Raw genomic sequence first — 15,656 nt, forward strand, 5'->3', positions numbered from 1 at the left:
TTTCTTGTCTGTGAGCCAGTTCATTGTTGTGATGCGCTTCATTAATGGAGACTGCATTAGATGACAGAAAGCACATCCAAAAAAATTCTTTCCACAGGAAAAAAAAAATGCGAGGGATTACGCAGGCGCCTTCATATCCAGTGGCACAAACTAAATTTTTTACAGCACAAACCAGCACAAACGGAGAACAAACGATTGAGACTATTTTGCTGACATTTTGCGTTGGGTGGGGGGCCAACTTCACGGAGGTGTCGTACCTTACCTCATTACTTCATGGATGAACAATACCTTAATTAAGATAAATGAAAAACATTAGTTCTCACATTAATTGATATACTGTTCTAGCCTGTATGCATGCATGAGGTAATGTGGATTTTTATATATTCCTTTAATAATTCAAGTAGTCTTAGATGCACAAAATAATGCTTTTTTTAAATCATGTACCATAAGCATAGCTTTATCCTCAATGGATAGTACAGACCCTGTTTATTTGTGAACAAAGAAAACATCATGATCATGCATAATAAATCATAAATCATGATGATGTACTCACTTAATGTCTTAATTAAGGTGTTGTTCATCCATGAAGTCATGAATGAAAGACTATGAACTCATGTTAGTTCCTGATAATTCATGAGATATTAATGTATGAAGTAATACACACATTAATTTATACATGAATTCATGGTAATTCATGTACACGATTTGTATCTAAATCAGATTAACAGGTCTTTTCTCTTTTTTTCCACAGTTTGTAAGGATCCAGCTGGCCCAAAAAAGTGTAGCGGCCTGGTTGAAGGTTTCTGCGTGTATGTTTTATGTGGCGCTTCTACAAAAAAATGATATCAAATCATTAAAATTTTGTTTCCAATCAAACTTCTGACTCAATGAATAAATTAATCTGACTCCAATTTTAGATGACTTTTTTTTATATGTGTTTTTAATTAAAAACTGATCACAGATATAGATTGTTTATTTAGATATTGGAGAATTCTGGAAATCCCATACTTTCAATTCTTCGTTCATTAGGGACCAGGTATCGCACAGGAATTACACTCAGCTGATAGTGAACCCACGGACACAAACTCACTCAGAGGATACAGAGTGGTTATAATACTTTAAGTGCTGCGTGCTCATAACAAAAATGTATTTTCTCCTATAACCACGAGAGCTACATCGTGTAAAGACAGCGACAGTCAGAAATCTGAAGCACCTAATGGTGTTCCCCATGATTCATCCATTGGTGCTAAAGTATGATCTGTCCTGAAAGTAGATTTGCGGATATATCACTACACATTAATGTACTTGAAAAAAATTTTCTAGAAAACCCAGAATAAATCAAAATGAACATTTATTTTTGCCAGGCATAATCAAACAATAATAAAAGACAATAAAGAATAAATTCTATCAATCCAAAATGAGAATACATCAATTACAGAAAATGCATTAAAATTTGCTTACACAACTGATCTGCATGAAACACAAACCTAGAATAATTTTAAAGAGTCAGCAGACCTGGCAAATAGAGAGACGCACGGCAATCGTGTGGGAAGTTCTGTTGACAGATGCTTCCCTGAATGTTTCACCATTCCTTTTTAAATACTCAAATCAGAACAAAACAATCATACATTTAAGATAATAAAAACTTCACATAACTTCTGCTGGGATATGAGGTGACCTGAGAAAAAAAACAACATCTGGCAAAGACCTTATCAGGGTTACAACCCACACCAGAAGAACAGAATTTTCCTTTATTTTTGGTCTATTCTACTGATATGGGACTGAGATCATTTTTCTAATGGCATCGAGACTGTAAAATTGAGACCAAACATGAAAGGGTTATGCTTATGTATTCTGAAGATATAGTAAATGCATGATATAAAATAAAGCCTTCCATCTTTATTTGACCCTCTAACTCTAGCATTCTCTATTTTTAATCTATTCTTTAAAAAAAAAAACTAACTAGCTTTCTAATCTTTTTGTATTCTATTTATTTTCTTTTCATTTATTATACAATTAACAAAAGCAAAAAAAGACCTCTAACACAAGCTTGCTCTATTCTTTTTCTATTCTATCTGTTTTCTTTTTGGGAAAGTCGTGGCCTAGTGGTTAGAGAGTTTGACTCCTAACCCTAAGGTTGTGGGTTTGAGTCTCGGGCCGGCAATACCTCGACTGAAGTGCCCTTGAGCAAGGCACTGAACCCCCAACTGCTCCCGGGCGCCGCAGCATAAATAATACCCACTGCTCCGGGTGTGTGTTCACGGTGTGTGTGTGTTCACAGTGTGTGTGTGTGGGTTCACTGCTGTGTGTGTGCACTTTGGATGGGTTTAATGCAGAGCACGAATTCTGAGTATGGGTCACGTCACTTTTTCACTTTCTTTCACTTTTTTTTTTTCACTTTTTTCCTTTATTATATTATGTAAAAAGCCCTTGCTATGTGTACTGCGTTAAGCTAACTGAGACTTGTAATAGCACTTGTATATCATTGCTCTTTTGTTGATTTTGATTGCTTCTGTGAAACATAAAAACATAAAAACATCTGCTAAATGACTAAATGTAAATGTAAATAAGCAGGGCCTTACACTCGGCAAGCACCAAATGCGAGCAAAAATCAGTAATATAACAATGCAATATAGTGACAACAATAGCCCGTTTTTAAAGAGATTCGCTGTTTCTGACGTAAATGAATAAAATAATATTTTCTGAAGACAAGATCATCATGATTAGCTGTTCTGTCATAAGCGACAAGAGCGAATTGAATAATAGGATACATACGCACTGATAAGCTCAGAGCAGTGTGATGGAAGAGTTTGGAGAAGATGTGTGTCAGATCCACGTCATGTGCATCGGGTTTTAAAGAGGAAACGCTGGCTGCTTTTAAATTAAAACCTGCTGAAGTCTGTCATTGATGTAAATCAAAGAACAAAAGAAAAAGAGAAATCACTCGACTGCTCTAGTCGCTGGTTAACATTTGTAGCTTGAATAGAGATTAATCTGTATAGTTTATGCATATACAACTTATAGTTTATGTGAAGATTGTTTTAAAATCGCTTAATATTTCAGAGCCTATTAATTGATGATTCAATAGTTCAATACTTTAAGTCAATACTTCATTAATAAGAGGCTACTTAATAAAAAGATGCCATTAAAAACATATTTAAAATATACAGTCTTGATGTTGTTTCTACATTAATTTGGAGGTTCAGTGTTAAATTATGACACTATAACTATGCAATTAACATGATTAATTAAAGAAAAATGTGTGATTGATATATATTTGTTAATTGATTGACAGACAGCATTAATGTTAACCTTTTATAGATTTTAGATTTCAATTTAATTTCTAATTTTATAGGTCTCCCTAGAAAGAGATCCTGATGGCCCCCACCCCCTTGGGCCCCTGCTCTAATCCGTTAACATGGGAGTGGAAAAAATCTGGTTGTTGTTGTTTTCTTTTCTCTCTTGTAAGCAAAGGACAATTAAAAAAAATACATTGTAAATATATGTAGTCATTGTAGTAGTAATAACTGGCTGTTTTTGAGAAAAAGAGTTTCATGGCCGATAAAAAAAATATTTTAGCAGGTAAATTTTATAACGTCACCGGCTATTGGCAGGTGTGGCAAAAAGTTAGTTTTAGGCCCTGTAAATAAGTACAGTAGCTTGATTTCTTGACACCCCTAAGTCAACTTTTATGGCCTGGGCCATGTACTCAGGAGGGAAGGAGGGGGCTTGAGGATAAGTGAAGGGGCAGATGAGAAAATGGTCTTTTTCCCAGATCTTCCTGTCAGATTAGAAAGTTTATTGTTTTGTTGCATGGCATGTGTGTTGCGAGAGTTCCTGAGTTTTGGCTTCACGATGAGATCAAAAGCCCCCTTTCAGCTTGTTTCCTTCTTACTGTTTGGTTAGCAGTACTGAGCTTTAACAACCACTATGGGATCATTTATATATATTTAGACATGCAGTAATTCATCAACACCTTTTTTTTTTCAACATAGAAATTAAGCTATTTTGATTAGTAATAAACTGTAATATCCATCAAACATTTTAAGCTTTATTAATCATGCATGTCTTCAGAAAGTACACTACCAGTCAAAAGTTTTTGAACAGTAAGATGTTTAATGTTTTTAAAGAATTCTCTTCTGCTCGCCAAGCCTGCATTTATTTGATCCAAAAATACAGCGAAAGCAGTAATATTATGAAATAGTTTTACTATTTAAAATAACTGCTTTCTATGTTTACATCTGTTAAACTGTAATTTATTTCTGTGATCAAAGCTGTATTTCAGGATCTTTTCTCCAGTCACATGATCCTTCAAAAATCATTCTAATATTCTGATTTGCTGCTCAAAACACATTTATAATTATGCTGAAAACACAGTAGAATATTTTCAGGTTTCTTTGCTGAATAGAAAGTTCAGAAGAACAGCATTTATCTTAAATATTAATGTTTGTAACATAATAAATGTCTTTATCATCAGTTTTGATCAATTTAATGCATCCTTGCTACATAAAAGTATTCATTTCTATAATTTCTTTAAAAAAAGATACTGACTCCAAGCTTTTGAATGGTAGAGTGTATAATGTTACACAAGCTTTTTATTTCAAAGAAATGCTGATCTTTGGATCTTTCTATTCATCAAAGAATCCAAAAAAAAAAAAAAAATGTACTCGACTGTTTTCAACATTGATAATAATCAGAAATGTTTTTTGAGCAGCAAATCAGCATCTTAGAATGGATTTCTGAAAATCATGTGACGCTGAAGACTGGAGAAAATACTCAAAAAACACATCCGCACAACACAAAAAAAAAACACATTAAAACATATACACACATAAAAAACATCTATTAAAAATATAAAAAAAATTCAAAAAAATAACTTATTTACGTTGTATTTTAGATCAAACAAATGCAGGCTTGGTGAGCAGAAGAGACTTCTTTATAAATCATTAAAAATCTTACTGTTCAAAAACGTTTGGCTGGTAGTGTTTGTTGCTTTGATCATTTCACTGATATCAGTATGTGGAATCTAGTCTTTAATCCTCTTTTGATGAAGCTCTGATCTTCTGAGGTGTTTATAAGCTCAGTGATGAACATCAGAGAAACTCATTTCTGACTGTGATCTGAATCTGAGAGGAGACATAAGACTCTCAGTCTTTATCTGCTCAATAACATGTATTTATCCAAACTCTTAATAGCTTCCTGTTTTGTGAATCTTCTCCATTCATATGGTATTTTTCCACTCCCCTCAAATGTTTTATTGTAGTTTTTTCTCCAGATCCCTCTGTAATCTGCACACAAACCACTTCCAGTAGGACAGTATAAAGAGATCAGGATCAGTGTGTGATGCTCCAGTCTGCATACACTCCTCCTGCTCTGCTGTAATCTCTAACAGAAGAGATTGATCAAAAGCTCATCTGGTCTGAACTTGAGGTCCAGATTTACTGGAAATGTATTTGTGTTGAGTCGTCTGCTGATCTCAGACATTATAGCAGGAAGTTCTTGCCTTATCACATCTTCTAGAAGGTTAAAATCCTCAACATCATCATGTCTGACTCCACAGAGGTCTTTTTCAGAGAAGATCAGATCATCTGAGAGCTGCTGTGTGAAACTCTTCAACCACAAACCAGCATCTCCTCTGTGCTCTTGAACATGTTCAGTAGATTCATATCCTCTGTGCTCTTGAACATGTTCAGTAGATTCATCTCCTCTGTGCTCTTGAACATGTTCAGTAGATTCATCTCCTCTGTGCTCTTGAACACGTTCAGTAGATTCATCTCCTCTGTGCTCTTGAACACGTTCAGTAGATTCATCTCCTCTGTGCTCTTGAACACGTTCAGTAGATTCATCTCCTTTGTGCTCTTGAACACGTTCAGTAGATTCATCTCTCTTCTCTTGAACACGTTCAGTAGATTGATGAGCTGCTCTCATGATCTTCTGCTGCATGAGTTTAATGTTCTTCTTCATCTTGGGTAAAACACTGACACTGAACTGATCAGTGATGTACCGACTGACTTCATCTCTGATGAACCTCTTGATGTGATCTCTGGGATTACGAATGTAGTTCATGTATTTGTTAAAATCCTCCTCTTCTGCCAGTGTCTTCAGGATGTGTTTCTCCAGATTGGATCTGTTTCCATTCAGTGAATCACAGTTTGATCTCATTTCATCTGTCAGATCTCTGGCAATCTTCTTGTAGATGCTCTGCTCAATTGGCTCTTTCAGTTTCTGACAGATGATCTCTCCAAAAGTAACTGCTGATGTTGCTCCACGAAAGTATTTCTGGAAAATACTATAGTACTCTTCTCTCTTCTTCTCTACATGTATTACATGATCATTGTCTTCTCTGTACAGTGTGTGTTGCTCAGTGATCTTCTTGTTTGATCTCTCACAGATGGAGAGAACTAAGTCTATGAAGAATTCATTCTTGAACACATAACTCACTTGTTCTTCCTCATGTTGTGTTACTCTTGTCTTGATGTAATCTATGAGTTGTTGAATGTAGATGGTGTTGTAGCCCATCTTTGAAATGTTAAATGACTGAATCATTCTGTCTGTCTGCTGAACAACATCTGTGACGAATGATCTTATCTGAGATTCATCCTCTTTAGAGAGAATCAAACCAAACTTCTGTTTAACAAATCTGTAGACATTTGTTAAAGCTCCTGTAAATCCACTGGATTTCTTTAGTTGTACATAATCTGAATAACTCATCACAGTGAAAATATCCCTGCTCTCTGTGCAGTGATCTACAGGAACACTTTCATAGATGTCACTGAGGATCTCTCTCACGTCTCTCAGTATATCAATGTCTCTGATTAGAGGAGTGTCTCTGATGATCTTAATCACACTCTGTTCCCAAAAGACATCAAACTCTTTCTTCAATGTTTCTTCATCATTTGCTTTGTCTTTGAGTATTAAGGCGAGTTCTCTGCTCTTTTCATAGAGAGTGTTTTCATGACGTGTTCTCCGAGCATCAATCTTTTTCTTATTGTCTCGCTGCTGAATAACCTCATTTAATCTTCTCTTTGTTTCTCTCACAATGTTTTCCTGAAGCTCTTTGATTTTGATTTCAAATGATGTTTTCCACTCAATCACTATATTTTTATCTCTGTCTTTCTCAAAGAATCCGGACATTGTTTTTTTCACTTCTTCACTTGTCTTCTTCAGTTCTCTTTGAAGATCAGTTTCTTCAATCTCATGAATCGCTTTATTTTCTATTTGGTTGTGTAGTTTGTTCTCAGTTTCCATCATGGCTCTGCGGAGACTCCAGGACCACTTCCTGTATTCAGTCTCCAGTTTCCTGTAAGATGAAATCTCCAGAGAATTTCTGAAGCTGAAGATGAATCGTTCATTCAGTAAAGCCTCCCAGAGATCGTTAATGCAAACTTTTAAGTCTTTCAGCCTCATTCCATGTGATGTTGAGGCATGAGTCATTAGAGTCTTCTTCAGTTCTTGGATGTTCTCACAGTAGTTTGGGTTCGGTGGAGCCATCGGTGGGTTTCCCTCCCAGAGATGAGGAATATACTTCACATCTTTCTGAACATCAAAGCTAATGACGTCACTGAAACACTCAGCATCACAGACTTCATCTTCAGCAGCTAGTTTAGTCATCTCATCCAGTGTCTCCTGCAGTCGTTTCCTTCTCTCCATGTTTTTCTCTCCAGCTGTGACGTCTGAAACATTCTGATGCACAAACACACAGCTGGGATTCAGTCTAACCCTCTTCATCCTCATGAAGGCCTGAACAACAATCTGAAGAATGTCCTGCATCTCACCTGGGTTTTCTCCAAAGATGTTGATCAGTGTCATATTTCCAAGACCAACAACAAATGTGGCCAGTTCATTGTCATGGTGTCTTGTTGATCTTCCAGACAGTTCTGGAGCACGAAGACCCTCAGTATCAACAACCAGAACATAGTCAAAGTTCATCTGTGTTTTATAGACAGTGTTTGACTGTGTTTTCATCTCGTCTGAGACTCTGATCAGCTGCATGAAAGCTCCTCTGGTTGTTCTGCCAGCACTGACAGCAAACTGGAGTCCAAACATGGCATTGATCATGGTGGATTTCCCAGAGCTCTGAAGCCCTAAAACTGACAGCACAAAGACTCTCTGGTCTCCCAGTTTCTGGATGAGTTGATCTAGAACAGCAGAGATCCAGATCACAGGAACATGATCAGCATCTCCATCCATCAGCTCCAGTGGAGATCCAGAGATCATCATCTCTGCTGCCAGACTCGGGAGAGAAGAGAAGTCAACCTGCAGGTCTTTCTTGTTCTTCTGCACAGATGAACATGATTCATAGATCTGAGCGATCTCCCTCATGATGTGCTCCAAACCAAAGGATGCAGCTTGAAGATCCCCAGATATTCTCTCAAGCTCAGATTTGAGTTGTTCAGATTTATAATATTTCTCTTTCAGGTTTACAACTGTTGACCACTTTTCATTATACATGTGATGTAGAGCAGAAAGATCAGCTGACGTATGCTCATCCAGGAGGATTCTGAGCCATTTGAGGAAATACATCTTATCATTTGCTGCATCTGACTTCATTTCTTTAATAAAGAGCTTCATAAACTCACTGATGTTGTTTTCATGCTGCTGTTCACGGATTTTCTTCATCTCTGCTTGTTTTCTACTGATGTCTATTTCTCTCTCATCTCCTCGAGGCTGATGTAGCTCTTTGTTCTTCTGACTCCATTGATGCCACAGTTTCCCCTGATGAGGCAGAAATGATTCTTTGATTTCTCTCAGATCTTTCTTCTTCAGTAAACTCATCATCTTCTGTGCTGCTGCTCTTCCTCTCCTGCAGTCATCATCATCTTCCTCATCTACTATGATCTCTGAGTGTTTGGACACATCTTTAAGTCTGAAAGTGCGAGATGATTCTGAAAGACTGTCATTTATAGCTCTTCTGAGTTCTTCAGATACATGTGACTGATGTCTGTCTTTCAAACCAATCTTAAATTTTCCTTTCTTCATCTCAGTTACAGCAGATTCATCCTCAGTAAGAAGACAAATGAGTGGCTTGTTGAGTTCTTGAACTTTTATCATTATTCTGTCATTCTTCTGAAGTTGTGGCAGAAGAACAACATTGACTGAGCTCATGTGAGTGAAGATCTGCAGCTGTTTCTCATGGTCTCCTGCATCACCGTGTAGATTACAGAACGCTACACACTCAGTGAAGTTATCATCATCTGATCCAGAAGGACAGAACCAGGAGATCTCCACCACTCCGTCCATCAGTTCTCTGGTTCTGCTGCTGCTGCCGGGGCAGTTCCTGTGGAAGAACGTGTTGTGTTTCTCATTGATCAGACTGTTCATCAGCTGAGACTTGGATGAAGACACAGAGCCAAACCTGAAGAAGAACACCATTGGAGTGTGTGCTCTGTAGATCAGCTGGGTTTGACTGATGATTTCACTGTAGGTGTTTCTGATCTTCCAGCTCTTGTTGATTTGTGTGAATGTCTTGAGAGGAAACTCAATCTGTTGTGTGAATGGATGAGGAACAAGCAGAGGAAGAGCGAACTGACACTGAGACAGTTTAGTGACCATTATCTGCTTAAGGAGACCATGAGCACAATGAAACACAGCCATCTGAACATCCATCGGGTGAACAGTGTTTATAGTCTGATTGTTTTTAACAAATCTTGCTCTGTAGTTCATTATCAGTAGTTTCTGAATGTAAGTCTGAATCAGCTCTTCTTCAGCACAAGACTCACGAGACTGTAATGAATGTGCAGTTATCTGAAGAACATCTGCAGCTCTCAGTCTGTGATTTATATCAAGTCGAAGTTTGTGAAACAGACGCTCTATTTTTTTTCTTTAGTTTTCGGCTGTAGGTGTCACGACACGCACACAAACAGGTAGATCCAGTTGCAGTATGTTTTATTAGGATAATCTCCAAATCTCATGGTCAGCCAGGCAAAGGTCACAATCCAGGTAAGCAGTCCAGAAACAAGAAACATAAACATCCGAGAACCACGACAAACCAGGGTGACATTCAACAAGGACTCCGTAACAATGACAGAAACAACCAGGGTATTTTTAAGACAGGTGCAAACAAGGTAAGTGGTGACAGCTGAATACAATGAACAGTGATGAGCAGCTAAGGCTAGTGGGAAATGAAGTTCTGACGAAGGTGACAATAAGGGGAAGTGAGACCTCTAGTGGCCACCCAGGGAGACACAGAACAGACACCGTGACACTACCCCCCCTCTAAGGAGCAGCTTCCAGATGCTCCTCAGAACAAAATAACCAAAAAACAAAGAGACCAGGAGGGAGGTGGACTGGTGGAGGCAGAACAGGGGGAGGGATGGCGGGCCAGGCCCGTGTAGGGGGAACTGGGACCGGCAGTGATGGCTCCCCTGGTAGCCCAGGTGGCTCGGTCAGATCAGGGGGCCATGGTGGACCCGAAAGTTCAGGGGACCACGAGGGACCAGGCAGTTCAGGTGGCCACGGTGGACCCCAAAGTTCAGGGGACCACGAGGGGCCAGGCAGTTCAGGTGGCCACGGGGGATCAGTCCAGTCTCGTTGTGCAGACGGCCAGGGAGGAATTCGCCATTTGAGTGGCCCGAACGGAACCTGCCAATCGGGGAGCCAGTAAGGAGCAGGCTGTGGCGATGGCCAGGTCACGGCATTGGGAACGGGAACGGCATCGGGAACGGCCTCAGACAAGGGCACCGCCTCGGGAACGGCCTTGGACACGGGTATTGTCTCCGGAACCATCTCGGGCCCCGCATCGGCCTCCGGAACAGCATCGGGCACCGCCTCGGGAATGGCCTCAGGAACGGCATCGGACAAGGACACCGCCTCGGGAACGACCTCGGCATCGGGCACCGCCTCGGGAACGGTCTCCGGAACGGCCTCAGGAATGGCTGCTCAGGAACGGCATTGGACAAGGACCCCGCCTCGGGAACGGCCTCGGCATCGGGCACCGCCTCGGGAACGGTCTCAGGAACGGCCTCAGGAACGGCATTGGACAAGGACACCGCCTCGGGAACGGCCTCGGGCACGACCTTGGGCTCCGCCTCGGGAACGGGCTCGGGCTCTCGACATCGGACAAGGACACCGCCTCGGGAACGACCTCGGCATCGGGCACCGCCTCGGAACGGTCTCAGGAACGGCCTCAGGAATGGCCTCAGGAACGGCATTGGACAAGGACCCCGCCTCGGGAACGACCTCGGCATCGGGCACCGCCTCGGGAATGGCCTCAGGAACGCCATCGGACAAGGACACCGCCTCGGGAACGACCTCGGCATCGGGCACCGCCTCGGGAACGGTCTCAGGAACGGCCTCAGGAATGGCCTCAGGAACGGCTTTGGACAAGGACACCGCCTCGGGAACGGCCTCGGGCACGACCTCGGGCTCCGCCTCGGGAACGGCCTCGGGCTCGGCATCGGGCACCGCCTCGGGCTCGGCATCGGGCACCGCCTCGGGAACGGCCTCGGCATCGGGCACCGCCTCGGGAACGGCCTCGGGAACGGCCTCGGGAACGGCTTTGGACAAGGACACCGCCTCGGGAGCGACCTCGGCCTCGGGCACCGCCTCGACCTGTGGAAACAGCATCGGTCACTGCCTCGACCTCCGGAACGGCATCGGTCAGCGCCTCGGCATCGGGCACAGCCTCGGCATCGGGCACAGCCTCGGTATCGGTGCTGGGCTGGTGGTCATCTCGTGCTGTGGTGCTGGGCTGGCGGCCATCTTGTGCTGTGCCGCTGGGCTGGCGGCCATCTTGTGCTGTGGTGCTGAACTGGCGGCCATCTTGTGCTGTGGCGCCGGGCTGGCGGCCATCTTGTGCTGTGGTGCTGGGTTGGCGGCCATCTTGTGCTGTGGCGCTGGGCTGGCGGCCCTCTTCTCTGGAGACACAGGTGTGGTCGAAGTATCCCATTGAGCACGATGGCACAGGTAATGGGTAAACCCCCAAAAGTCTAGGATCTCCAGCCCCTTCATCTCCCATTGAGGTAAAGGGTCATCCAGACAGTTGTTAAAAAAGTCCTTCAGTGCTGCATCATTATAAACCCATCCCGACCGCCATGGTCCAAAACAATTGCGCCAGGCCACCCACCTCACTCCCCCTTTGACGAAGGGTGGTTAAGTTCCGGAATCTCCCCCTCCGTTCCTCCATGGTGGCTGGGGGAACCGATTCGAAATCCCACACCGCTGGATCTAGGCATGACGGAGTCCTTCTGTCACGACACGCACACAAACAGGTAGATCCAGCTGCAGTATGTTTTATTAGGATAATCCAAATCTCATGGTCAGCCAGGCAAAGGTCACAATCCAGGTAAGCAGTCCAGAAACAAGAAACATAAACAACATCCGAGAACCACGACAAACCAGGGTGACATTCAACAAGGACTCCGTAACAATGACAGAAACAACCAGGGTATTTAAAGACAGGTGCAAACAAGGTAAGTGGTGACAGCTGAACACAATGAACAGTGATGAGCAGCTAAGGCTAGTGGGAAATGAAGTTCTGACGAAGGTGACAATAAGGGGAAGTGAGACCTCTAGTGGCCACCCAGGGAGACACAGAACAGACACCGTGACAGTAGGTGTTGTTGTGGTTGGACTCCTGATCTTCCAGTACCCTTGTTTTTTTTTCAGTGTATTAGACAAAACAAGGATACATTTATTTTATTCACTGTTTTCCAGTAGTGATTTAAACTGTAATTTTATACATTTACTTTCTTACATGTTAGAGTCATATAATCATAGTGAATATAGATCAAGAGGAATTATTATTACTATTATCAGTTAATTTCTGAATGACTCTGAACTGCAATGAATGTTATTTCTGTTCATCTGAATATCACACCTAAATGTGACATTACATTAGATTAATGTAGTGACAGACAGCATTTCTCTGAGCACTCACCTGTAGAGAATAATCAGGTTCTCTCATGTTTCTTTCTTCTTTCAGTCTATTCTCTGAATCCTTTAAACCTGTAAGTGCAATGACAATTGTTTAGGGCTGAACATTCAGAGGTTGTGCATTCAAACCCTGCACAGATACACTGACTGTTTGCACTGTTATTGGTGAAATGTCATTGTTGGCTTGGAGATGTAGTTACCTTTATGTTCGTCCTCTAACTGTTCAGCAAGATGGTTTTCGTTCATCTTCCTCAGGATGGCCAGTGTGATATTCACAGCTCCTTCTGGTCCACAACGTGCCACCATCAGATCCACTGCATCAGTGGCATCTTCTGCCTTCTCCAGATCAGCAGCTGAAGCAAAATGATCCTCCTTTAAGTGCCATTTAAACGTCTTCATTTTGTCACGGACTAGATCCGCCAGTGTGTCTAGAAGCAGTTGTTGAACAGATGTCATCTTCTGTCACTGATTCACTTCTGTTGAACAAGAAGAAAAAGATTTGTCCTTTTACCATACTGGTACTACAACACTGAGAACAGCTACTCCACAAACATGATGACAGTATGTCAGGGTGCAGATAACATCTGACTGAAGAAAGAGACTGATTCATTTTATTCCAGGCTTGTTACTTACACAATACAGGTAGATAGAGATGTGGTTAACTTGTACACACAAGTCAACCAAATCAATAATAATTTAATAAACAACACCCTAAATTAGTAGTCATTCCACAATACGACTAAAACTAAGATGTCCACCACATGAAATCATAATCAGCCTTTCATGCAGTGATCTGATAAGATGATCGTTTAGTGCCATCTGTTTAGCAATACCTTTACAAACAACAATAATAGTAAACAAATTAATCTTTTTTTTCAAAGCAATGTTCCGTCTAACTTGCTGAGCAAAACATCAGTACAAAGCATGTAATATTTAATTTAATATTTAGGTAATAACAAATGTAAACAATTTCCATTCCCACTCGGTCTGAATAGTTGAAACACACCGATGACCAATCATAGTCCTCAGACCGAGGGAATATGATTGGACGAGCATTTTATGGTCCTAAGCCTTCCACAGCTGAAAGAAATATATATAAATGCATTTAGAGCAGTGGTTCCCAGTGGACTTAACTTAGTGATTGCTATTCAACCAGCATAACAAAACATGTTTTTCAACCTAATCACCTACCCTACCTTTAATTCTTGAACATTACAACTGCACAGAACTAATAATCTTCATCTAAATATCCTGCACTTTAATTTGAATGCTTCATCAATCATCTGCATCGAAGCTGCAGGTAAAATATGCTGATATATACGACATCAGAATTCATAACTCATGTACATAACTCATCAATACTTGTAAGTGTATTTGTAACAGCAATGGAACTAATCTTAGTAAATTATATAAATTTATTTTATATTAATAATAAGGAAATATATAATTGTATTTACAGCTGTAAACTGCTGCCAACCGGTGCTGATACACACATTTCACACTTAAACAATGTAACTTTATATAAAAGACATACTACATAGCAAGACCCTCAAATATCAAATCCACAACACAGATTATCAGTGCCAGCAAACAGACTTTGTTAAAATGGCGTATTTGTATGTGTGTGTGTAATGCACTCAGTCTCATCTATACTGCAGTTAAAGGCTCATACCATGACACTGGCCTGTTGACTTGTTTGTCTGCTCTGTTTTTACTCAAAATATCATTTCTTTTCTTTTCGGTTATTTATTTATGTAGCACCTTACATGCTACTCAGTAGTTCCAAGGTGCTGTACATTAACAAGACAAAAACATAAAAACATCCATACTAAAATGCCAGGGAGTACAAATATGATCTCAAACAGTCCTGAAAAACATTTAAAGTTAAGGAAGATCTAACATCCAGTGGCAAATTATTCCACAGTCTTGGAGCAGCGACGGAGAAAGCACGATCACCCTTCAATCTGAGACGTGCACGAGGGAGAGTTAGAAGAAACTTATTGGATGATCTTAGTATTACGCTTGGACTGTGAGGCTTAATAAGAATAAAATATAGTCTACGTCAAACTGTATACTGTTAGATATTAAATAATAATCAATAATAATAATAATAATAATAATAATAATAACCTTAAAAAATAGAGGATTTTCAGAGATTTTGGAATTTTTGCCTCAATAATTAAAACTTAAGAAAATATGTATATATATATATGCTACTGAGAATAAGTTAATGTAAGTTATGACTTTAAATGATTAAAAAAGTACAGTACTTGCCCGATCTCGCACTGTCTCAGATCCACTTGATGCTTTCTACTTCACCACATCCATGAAAACAACTTAAGAAACAACCGAGAAAGGTAGAAAAACAAGCCATTTCAGCAAAACGAGTGAAACTGGTTTTCAAGATGAGTCACGAGCAGGGCGGACTGGGGCTAAAGTGTGGCCCTGGGGTTTCTGACACAGAGCCAGTTTACACCATAAACCCACCAGCTCATTACACACAGAGCAATTCATACCACCTCTTACTAACACAAATATATAACACAATACAATACAGAAATATAAACGCTAAAATGTAAAAGATTTTTTACACGTCCCTCTTTTACATAGAGGGACAGTTTTATATCATTAAAGTTAAATACCTATCATAATATCAGTCACATGACACAACGCTCTGCTCTGCTCTAGAAGACTTGTAATCTAGTGCAGAATGTGGACTGTTTTTAAATTTGTCCTTTTGCAGGAGCTTGACATCTCCTGTCATTTTATAGACTAGCGCTACA

The 15,656-nt window shown here is 40.6% G+C and overlaps 1 protein-coding gene across 1 annotated transcript; it reads right to left on the bottom strand.

Annotated features, from left to right (window-relative positions):
• Positions 1 to 4,902: 4,902 nt before the first annotated feature.
• LOC109059185 (interferon-induced very large GTPase 1-like) lies at positions 4,903 to 15,269 on the bottom strand. The gene is made up of 5 exons (XM_042736148.1): positions 15,148 to 15,269; positions 13,074 to 13,349; positions 12,878 to 12,945; positions 12,531 to 12,574; positions 4,903 to 9,820 (listed from the first exon to the last, which is right to left on the bottom strand). The coding sequence occupies exons 2-5, from the start codon at positions 13,327 to 13,329 to the stop codon at positions 5,386 to 5,388; spliced, it is 4,803 nt and encodes a 1,600-aa protein (XP_042592082.1). The 5' UTR covers positions 13,330 to 13,349; positions 15,148 to 15,269; the 3' UTR covers positions 4,903 to 5,385.
• Positions 15,270 to 15,656: the final 387 nt, after the last annotated feature.

The sequence above is a fragment of the Cyprinus carpio genome, chromosome B13 (genome assembly GCF_018340385.1).
Source record: "Cyprinus carpio isolate SPL01 chromosome B13, ASM1834038v1, whole genome shotgun sequence".
Lineage (NCBI taxonomy): Eukaryota > Metazoa > Chordata > Actinopteri > Cypriniformes > Cyprinidae > Cyprinus > Cyprinus carpio.

Coding starts and splice junctions, on each gene's coding strand:
- LOC109059185 (XM_042736148.1), bottom strand. CDS start 13,329: ATGACATCTGTTCAACAACTGCTTCTAGACACACTGGCGGATCTAGTC. Junction 12,575..12,877: donor AACCTGATTATTCTCTACAG/GTGAGTGCTCAG, acceptor CTGGAAGATCAG/GAGTCCAACCACAACAACAC. Junction 9,821..12,530: donor TGTCACGGTGTCTGTTCTGT/GTCTCCCTGGGT, acceptor CGAAAACTAAAG/AAAAAAAATAGAGCGTCTGT.